We start from the raw sequence: 9,918 nt of genomic DNA, 5'->3' as shown, positions 1-9,918 counted from the left end.
CTCAGCACGCCCTCGCGTCCCGCCCCGGGAGGCGCCACGCCGCTTGATCTGATTGGTCGCCGCTTTCCCTCGGCCCAATGAGCTCCTCCTGCCGAACTGTGAGTTCTCTCGGTCGCGGCCCAGTGCGAGATGGAGGTCGAGCGGAGGGAGGGCGGTGATTGGTTGACTGCGGTGCTGGCGGGGAGCGATTGGCTGAGCTCGCTGAGGGGCTGAGGAAGCGCGCTCCGCTGTGTGGCGGTGGTGCCGGGTGGGTTGCGGCGCGATGCGGGGTGGCTGCCGCTTCTTCCCTCTGCTGCTCCTGTGCGGGCTGTGTGGCGGAAGGGAGCTGGCGCCGGGCGCCGTAACCTGCGGCTCGGTGCTGAAGCTGCTTAACACCCGCCACAGCGTTCGGTTGCATTCTCACGAGGTCAAATACGGCTCCGGTGAGTGGGGTCGGGCCGGGAGGCGCCGCGTTAAGGGGCCAGAAACTGGGAAACGGCGCGGGGAGCGCTGAGGAGGCGAGGAAATGGCGGGAGAGGGGCAGGGAGCGGGAAATGGCCGCGGGAGGCTGTGAGGGGGTCGGGGGATGAAGCCGGAGGTTGCTGCGATCTGTTGCCGGGGCGGCGATGGGACTGTGCGTGGGCTAGGGGCGGGGACAGGGGAGGGGAGGCGGCTGTGGCCCGGGGCCACACAGTGCCGTGCATCTCCTGCGTTTGTAGTGTGAGGGGATGCTTTGCCCTCTCCCTGAGGTGAGCCCTGCTCTGCGCCGACAGCCTCGGTCACGTTCTTCGGCCTAAAGGTTACGGTACCTGCATTCCCAGGAGCCGGTACATTAACTGTGAGAATGAAGTGTGTCTTAGTACTGTCGTGCCTTCGTGTTTAAAGCAGCTTTCCTCAGGTCTTTCAGGACTTCCTGAGCTCCAGGAGTGGGTTGGGTCTCCTGCCACTTAATTCTGTCCCAACAGGAAGTGGGCAACAGTCGGTGACAGGAGTTGAAGCTTCAGATGATGCCAACAGTTACTGGCGGGTTCGTGGGAAGGTTGATGGCAGCTGCCAACGCGGAACCCCGGTGAAATGTGGGCAGGCAATACGACTTACTCATGTAAACACAGGAAAAAACTTGCACACCCATCACTTCCCATCGCCACTCTCCAATAACCAAGTAAGTTGTTCTGAATCATAAGTTTTGTACAAATAGTGCATGACTGATACTGACGATACCTCTTTCCATATTTCTTGCTTTTGAAGAATCAGGGTTAGATGCCAGCTGCCATCTCTGGATATGCAAAGTTTATATAGTTGCTTCTCTGCATTGTAGAATAATGTGTTAAAGGATCCTGACAGAGACAAAATGTAATATCTACCAGTATCAGTTTGTCAGTATAGTTTTTACAAACATATATTGGTTTCTTTATTCTGCACCACTGATACTCTGATGATTGTTTTGAAATGCTTAGCACTTTTATAGGACATTAGCCACTTTTCTTAATACCATGAAGACTGATCTAGAGCCAGACAGTTAACGGTGTGTTAGGACACGTATGATTAACTATATCCAAGTTCCTTGCTCTTATAGAAGTAAGATGTGGTTCTGAATACAAACGTTTATTTCATATTCTTAACAAAGAAGTTTGATTTTTCAATTGGTATGTTGTCTTTGACACTGTATGGACTACATAAGCTTGAATTAACATGACCCTAAATTATTAGCTCAATAGGTTCAAACTATTGCAGTTCTATTTTCAAGTTGTTAATCACTTCTAGCCATCTGATTTTTCAGTCCGTGCTGAGTCTTTAATCAGTTGGAGTTGAGCCTTCCACGTTTATGAAAAGACTTGGAGTTTTGGGGGCACATAATGAAATCTGATCTCTAACTTCTGTTTTAGCAGGAATTTACTTGCCCTAATGGTTCTCCATCTTTATTTTTTGAGGAGCCATTCAGCTGTCTGTCTAACACTGCGTACCAAAATAGTTGTTGACTTGTAATCTTGGTATAATAAAGCAAAAAAGGAATACAATTCCTTAATAAGTTAGAATGTTGGGACCTTGTGATTAAAAACTTTTTGCAGTGATAACTATGAAGCATTGTGTTACAAAATTGGATGTTTACAGTTATAAATTTGTTTTAGTGGGGAATTAGTGTTGTTTCTTTGAAATTGTTTGTCAGAGGGATTGCTCTGAACTCTGCTCGAGATGTCTTTAATTTCTAATGTATGTTGCAGTTTGTTGGCACTTCACGCTCAGGTTATGTGTTGGAGTTTGTTGGCAATTTATGTTGAAGTTGTAGTTGCAGAGAGTTGCTGCTTCTGGATCTGAGAGCTGTTGACGGCAGTGTAATGTTTCTTTCCTCAGCATCCTTGCCTTTAAGTTTTGCTGGCTTTGTGGCTGATATTTTTGTGTATGCATTGGCAGCATTTGCTCATATTTTCACTTCAGGAGATTTGTGTCTCTAACAGGAAGTAAGTGCCTTTGGTGATGATGGTGAAGGAGATGACCTCGATATATGGATTGTGCAGTGCAGTGGGACACACTGGGAGCGGGAGGATGCAGTGCGCTTCAAGCACGCAGGAACTGAGGTGTTCCTTTCAATTACGGGGGAGCAATATGGCCATCCCATTAGAGGTCAGCGGGAAGTTCATGGCATGCCCACTGCTAATCATCACAACTATTGGAAAGCAATGGAAGGAGTCTTCATCAAACCCAGTATGGACCTTGCAAAGCATGATGAGCTCTGAATTGCCAGAGGATCCAATAAGATTCATCCTGCTCCAGTGTTCAGAGATGCTAATACTTGGTCTCTTAAAAAGTCCTACCTTGCCTAAGTGATTGACTTTCTGTGTTGCTGAAGGGCATTAATTCACTCTAGGAATGCTGCGCTTCTGTGGGAATGACATCTGCCAGGCTAAGACATTTTACATTTATTTAAGAAATCCTTTCTAAATCTTCAACCTTATTTGGTGAAACTAGATCATATGTTAGTTCTCACTGTCATTTGTTTTGTTCATTACTTCTCCAAATCAAAAGAAATGGAAAAACAAAGTAGTACATCTCTGTCATCCCAGGTACCACAAAACTTTGTATTTTGTAATCTTTTTTTCAATTATAATTAAATATTTGGAAACTTATTTCTAGCTAGTGAGAGAATGCTATTAATGAAGAGATGGAGTAAGTCCAGAAAGGGAAAATATTTCTTGGAAAATGGTGCCTTTTGAATGAGTCAAATTCAGCTATTTCAACCTTGCAGGAAAATGTTTCAGTCCATCGGAAAATTGCTTCCAATGTATTTCATGAGCTTTGTTCTGTGTTTATGGAAAAGTTGAAAATACTGTGTACGTTGAAGCAAGAAGACAAGTTTTTATTTATTACCTTTCTCTGAAGAAATTTGTGTCTTTTTCTGCTGATTGTGATACTGCTAATTCTCAAACGGTGGGACTTTTGCTCTAGGGGCTGGTGCAGAAGGCTACTACTTGTTTAATTAATATTCAAATTTTATAAACTTTGATGTGAATAAATTTGTCTTATGTTGTTCTTGCATGTCATTGCCAGCTCAGCATGAGAGTCCAGGTGAATAAGTAGTGGGACTTACATCCACGTGGGGTTCTTTTATGCGAATCCAGAAGAAATGGAAAAAAGAGTGAATCTTAGAAAATTGTTTGGTCCTGGATTTTTAACAGAGGGGTAATTTCTAGAGTGATAGCAAGGATTCTTCATTGCATAAGACGTTAATTTCTGTGCTCTTCTGTGGAAAGAGGGGGAAAAACCTAACTCTGAAACACTTTTGTTACAGTGTATTACTGGAAATACTGACTGAAGCACAAAGTACCAGGCATTTTCTATTTGCTTTAAGGAGAAAAGTTCAGTAAATGAAGTCAGCAAATTCAGGTGTTGATTTTTTCCGTCTGTAACTAGTTTACTGGTTATAGTCCTAATTAGTCAGTTAATGAAGGAGGAAAGTTATGTGCTGCTTTCACATCTCTAGTTACACGCTGTTAGAGAGAGAGCGCTGATGAAGTGTAATATGCAATTTCATTTAAATTTGATAAGTGTACCTGTGCACTTAATCTGCATGTGCTGATCCCTCACGCTTCTGCTGCACAGAGTAGCTTCTGTTTTAATTCGGGGATTAATACTAGTGAAGATCCTTCATGTTCTGCACAACAAGATGCTTCTGTTGTTTTGTGATATTCTTCGAAGGAGGTAAGAGTGTTCTTCTGTTAATCTTACAGTACTGAAGGAGAAGAGGCATTTTGGAGATGAAACAAGCTTTTAGTGTTTTGTATTAGAAGCAAACTTTTCTGTAAGGTTCACTGGTATTCCTGACTAATTGTTATTGAAGTAATAAAGGATAATTACTTTAAAAAAAAAGTCAGAGCTGTTTAAACAAGCTGCCCTTTCCTTTAATACAGAGAGGGGCTTTTCCTTTGAAGTTGATTTATGAGAAACTACAAAAAAGCAGTAGCACTTACAAATGAAGAAATAAATTTGGCAATGAGTTCTTTAGTTCTCTTTAACAGAGAGCTAAACACTTATACCTAAACCACTTTTAGTTTAGTTTAGTGTTTGCTGGCGTGCTTGTGGAATACTGGTTTAGCTGAGGAAAGGTAGGTCTGTGTGGCTCATCTTGGTCTGTGCGCCACTTTTATTTGTTTCAGTTCCCACTGCAGAAGTTGTGCTGACAGACTCTTGAATAAGCCTGGTTGAAGCACATCTTAGGAAAAGTCTATTACCATCGCCATACAGAAGTTATGAGTTGTTGTAAGAAATGCAGAGGCTTGTAGTTGTGAAAAATGATAGCTTGTGCAATTGCAAATGTGCATTTCTTTTTATGTAACTTCTAGGTTTATAAGACCTTAATTAGTAATGTTTAATGCCATATTGTGTGTTTTTAAACTGAATTACTATGATTTCAAAATCTCAGGTGTTTTTATTTCCTCTGATTGCTTACAATTCAGCTGTCCAATGCACCTTCCACAGCTGACTAGAGACTTAATCTCTGCTTTTGTATTGGGTTTTTTAGTTGCTTCTTTTTCATATGACTTTAATAATCTGACAAAAGGTGTTGAGACTTAGAGTAACATATGAAACGCTCCAACATGTAGATATGAAGATCTTAAATGTTGTTTTGCTGCTTTTGTTTTTTAAAGGTGGTAATCTAGATTTTATAGTACCTCTTTCCGAATTCTCTATGCACTTAAATGTTAAATAAAACCTTTTTGTTCATTTTGCTTCTGTTGGTGGTGAAATAGAGTTCTATTGAGCGATCAACAGATGCGTTCCGACTTCTTGCTTATTGTACTATTACAGGTACTCTATGAGAAGGAGGCGTGCCAGCATTGCTCTGATAGACTAGAAAGGCTTTTGGGAAAATCATTAGTGGGATCTTTATTTGTAGTTGTTCTCAGTGAGAATAGTTGTTGAAGGAAATCTGCTGTAAACTCTCTGCTTTGAAAAATCTGCCAAATACTGCGTTTATTTAACATTGAATTAGATACGTTGTATATATGTGTCTGTATGAAATGATACAAACTTAATATACCTTTGGAATTCTTTTTGAGGAACACTTGTTTGAGTGCAAGCACTTTTAGCGTCTGTTTCTTGAGTCTTTTTGAAACTTGGTGTAACTGCTTAGCATACCAACTGAGCACTTGTCATTTACTTCGTCTTTTCAGTGTGAATAAGAAGTGCCGACTGCTTCGTCCTTAGGAAGCAGTGCGTTAGATTATATGAAAACTTGGGTGGCAAGCAGGGCGGTTGTGAAGAGAACAGAAAGGCACAAGTCGGGGAGAGTCTCTCCCGTTAACTCGGAGCTCCAGCCCGAAAGCCCTGCTGGAACCGGGTCGGCAGCGGCCACTAGTGAGCGCTGCTGCCCGCCGGCTCCCGGCCGGCTGCGGTGGATCGTGGCTGGGCTCCTCGGCGGGTTTGGGCTCGGAGGAGGAACGAGTGCCAGCCGGCTGCCCCGCCACGGCTCGCTTTAGCTGCTCCCTGCCGTGTCCGGTGCTGCTATTATTTCGAAGGGAAGCAAAGCGTTAGCGTGGGCTGTAGAGTGGTGCTTTAGGCGGTTCGCTATCTTTCTGCGGGATCCATAAAGCTCTGCCAAGGTTGAAGTGTGTTTGTTTAAGGCAATTAGCTGTATATTAAAAGTAGGTACGGATTTCCGTTTCAGTAGGAGGGTATGAAGGACACAAAAAGATTATTAACGGGAGGAGGAAAGAGTTCCCCGTCTGTATACGGCAATCCCATTGCGTTTTCCTAGGTCTCGAAAGCAAAAGCTAAAAATAAAACGACTTGTTTCTAGCTGGTGCAAGATGCATTTCACGTAAGTGGTAATATTACATGAATGCATCTTGGCCCCGGCGTAATTGCCTGGCTTCCCTCGGCTACTGCCTGGATCGCTTCCCTTGGAGGGTCCTGTGTAATCCGGATGAAAGCCGGGCTGTTCTCTTACCGAGCCGATATCGGTCTGCGAGCCGCTGGGACGTGATCTCCCTGCCGTCCTGTGGGGGTCCTACGTCCTTCCCTGCCGGCGCGGCTGTTGTTGCGGGCTTTGCTCGTTTGCCAAGAGGGTATAGTTCTTCCGTAAGCCTACCTGGAAGCGGTTCCTCAGCATCGACTGCCCGCTAAGGTTCCTTGATGTGTAGCGAAAAGATGCTCTTGGTGAGGAGCCTTCCGCGATCCCGTGAAGCAGTTTGCAGCCTGCTCCTGCTGACAGCGCTCTTCGGGTAATGGCCGGATGCTTCCTCCCAGTCCCGCTCGCCCGAAGTTGTATCCGAAGTAAGTACCCGAAGCTGTCCTTAGACCCTGTTCCACCGGGCACTGATGACGTCTCTTTATGCATCCTCGCCCTCCGCAGCGGGGCGTGGAGGGGAGTGGGGAGGTGCCACCTCTGCCTCCCGCGCGCAACCACGAGTGCTGCCGGCACGGTGCCACTGTCCACGACAGATTTCTGGCAGCAGCCTCCCTGAGCCGGGGCACACAGGAACCCCCAGGCACCCTGAAAGCTTGTCTTGCACCTAAAGGTATCCAGAGGGCTCCTTGCTCGTGGATGTTCTGTCTGTGCTGCTCTACTAAACAGAGGGCTTGAGAGAGGGTTTCCAGCCTTCCCCGTCTCCTGGCACTGTGGCAGAAGCACAATATCATAGTGCCCTTCTAGCAGTTCCAAACTGGTGTAGCACGATAGCTGATTTAGACGCAAAAGGCACGTGGGGTGCGATGTGATAACTGTATAGGCACTTGTAGGCATAGGCACAACGGGTGCGTGCCGCAGGTCTCCCGGGACGTGTTTGCTCCTTAGGGAGCTAATTCTTAGCTGGGAGATAATCTCCTCCTTTCCTATCTAAGAAGGAGCAGGTAATTGTGGCTTTGAAATTGGCTGTTAAAAGAGATACTCTCCTCCAAGAGAGCTGTGGAAAGAAGAAAAGCCTAAGCCTCTCCGAGACTTTCAGCTTCCAGTCTCTTCTCTTCCCCCGGGTTTTAACGCTTCCCTACCGTGCCTCCCGAAAGCGAGCGCCGCCTGCATGCTGTCCCCGCAGCTCTGCAGGGCAGTGGCTGTTGTCCTGCGGGGACAGGGGAACGAAGGAGGAGGATTTCTGCCCGGTGGGAGCCAGGCGGGCAGAGGCTGCGTGGGACCGAGCGGCCGCCGGAAAGCGCGTGGAGGAGACGCGCCGTGCGAACTGGGCGCAGGAGGACGGCTCGGCGCTCCCAGCCCCTCCTTGCTCCTCCTTGCCCGCAGCAGCCCCCCCCCAACCCCCCTCTCCGCTGCTGAGTCCAGCGGCAAAGCGCCGGAGTGGAGCTTCCTTCCAACGGCTTCGTGCCACGGCGCTAGGCTGCCGCGGGTGTCGTGTGGGACACTGCATTAAAAGGTATTTCTGAAGGCAAAATAATGATGCGTATCGATTGCTTTCTTTCCGGGCTGTTTTTGCACTCTTCTCCATAGGAAAGCTGCCTGGTCTAGATTATTCTTGACGGAAAAGCACCATGACACTAGATTGTATTTTATTCTATCTAGTGCCTTAACAAATAGAAGGAAAATGATTATCTGTTTTTCAGTCTGAGACACTGAGTTCATAGTGGAAGAAAAGAAAAAACCTGTTCTAAAAAAGTTAGCTACAGTCGAGAGATCTTTAGTAGAGGAAGTGTGCATAAGTGGTCAGACTAGGTGACTAGGGCAGAACTGAGTGATCCAAAGCGACGTGTTTGTACCTCTTTTTCCCACCTGGAATTACAGATTTTCTTTGCCTTGCCCTTAAGTGCTATGCTGTGATTCAGGCCGGGCACAGAAAGGGTGGGCTGCCTGGCCAAACACCTGGCCTCACGCAGTATCCTTGCACCCTAGGCCTACTCAAAGCACTTTAAAATTATGACAGCCATACTTTCCCTCGAAGACAGCAGATCCCAATGGCCCTGGCCCAGCTGCCGGTGGGATCTGCAGCCGAAGGGGAGGGCTGCATGTCTTACCTGGAGTGTGGACTGGCAGGAATCCCCCACCCGTCTTCTTCCAGGACTGACCTGCTCAGTCTGGGAGCCTCCTAGGGCTTTGCAGAAAGTAGTGGTGGGATCTCCTGGCGGTACAGGTGGAGCTATAGTGGGCTCCCTCTGTGCTGATCTCACTGGATGTTCGGTGGGTTTAAGAGTCACTGGAGCAGAGCCAGAGAAGGATGTCCTTGGATTTTAGGGATATTCTAAGCAGAAATGGTCAGAAGTGTATGAGTGGCTAGGCTGAGCAATCCTTACTGAGCAGCCTCTCCTGCTGAGGTCCTCTTCTCTTTCTCCATCTATTTTATCGCATGCCCGTGAGTTAACCAAAATGTTCTGAGGATTAGTTTCAGTCGGTGTCCACTTTACGCCACTCTTAGCCTTTCACCCCTACCAGGGCCGCCGGACGTTTTCGGCACCCTCCCACAGACGCCTGGCGGTGCTGAGCGGAGAGCACCTTCCTGCGGTGGGGGAAGGCAGCCCGACGCTCCCTCTGACTCGGCCAGTGTAGCTCGGCCGCCTTCCCCCGGGACGGAGCCGCGCCGACAAAACGGCGGGGCCGGCGGTCAGCGGTGTCCTTTCAAGAGCCACGCGAAGGAGGTCCCTCCGAAATCCCCGAGCAGTCGATTTGCGGGGCCCAGTTTCCCTCGATGTCGGGCTCGGGCGGCTTGCGATGCGCTGTTCCGCACCGAGACCGTTCTTGCTGGCAGCGGTAACGCGGCTCGGCTCCGCCCGGTCCAGCCGCTCGCGAGCCGCCCGTGCCGGCGGAGCCCGGGCAGAACTGCCTTTTTCCCGTGGCGACGCGCTGCCCCAGGCAGGCACAGGCAGCTTCTCGTGCGGGCGGGAGCCCGCTGGCTGTAACCCGCGTGTGAAGTGTGCTCTTGCTCTGGTGCCATTGCGCTGGTCGAGGCTTTAAAGCGTCACCACGTTCTCTCCCTCGCACAGGATGCAAATGCAAAAAAGTGAGGCTTCACTTTTCCCGATTTAAATATTATTCCCCCCTCTCCGTCCCAGTTGAAAAGCTCTTTTGCTTTTTCAGTGTCTTTGTACTAGCTTGGTGGATTTGCTTGGTTGTATTGATTTCATTCGTCGTTCTTTTGTAAGTGTTCACCTCACAATAGGAATAGCGGGGGAGGATGTTTGTATGTGAAGAGGGAAAGGAGACGGAATTGATTTTGATCAGAGAATGTGGCCAAAGACTGAACAGGGAAATGGCAGAACTGCTCTTCAGCTTGCTCCAAACACTACTATGAATGCCCCCAAATTAGTCACTTAGTGCTGAGGGCTACGGGGCTGGCCGTGAAGAATCTTTCATGTTGCTAGTGATCAGCATCTGTAACAGCTCGCACATGGAAGTGGCCTCCTGTACCTTTCTGGCACTGTTGATAGATCTGCGTTTTCTTCAGCTCTGAAGGGTTTTTTTCTTTCTTTCTTTCTTTCTTTCTTTCTTTCTTTCTTTCTTTCTTT

At 47.6% G+C, this 9,918-nt stretch overlaps 1 protein-coding gene across 1 annotated transcript; it reads left to right on the top strand.

Annotated features, from left to right (window-relative positions):
- Nucleotides 1–214: 214 nt before the first annotated feature.
- On the top strand, nt 215–3,513 carry SDF2L1 (stromal cell derived factor 2 like 1). The gene is made up of 3 exons (XM_042866012.1): nt 215–422; nt 945–1,141; nt 2,436–3,513. The coding sequence occupies exons 1-3, from the start codon at nt 263–265 to the stop codon at nt 2,712–2,714; spliced, it is 636 nt and encodes a 211-aa protein (XP_042721946.1). The 5' UTR covers nt 215–262; the 3' UTR covers nt 2,715–3,513.
- Nucleotides 3,514–9,918: the final 6,405 nt, after the last annotated feature.

This window comes from Lagopus leucura, unplaced genomic scaffold, assembly GCF_019238085.1.
Source record: "Lagopus leucura isolate 7727_CA_CO unplaced genomic scaffold, USGS_WTPT01 Super-Scaffold_806, whole genome shotgun sequence".
NCBI lineage: Eukaryota > Metazoa > Chordata > Aves > Galliformes > Phasianidae > Lagopus > Lagopus leucura.
This window is presented reverse-complemented; position numbering and strand designations above follow the sequence as displayed.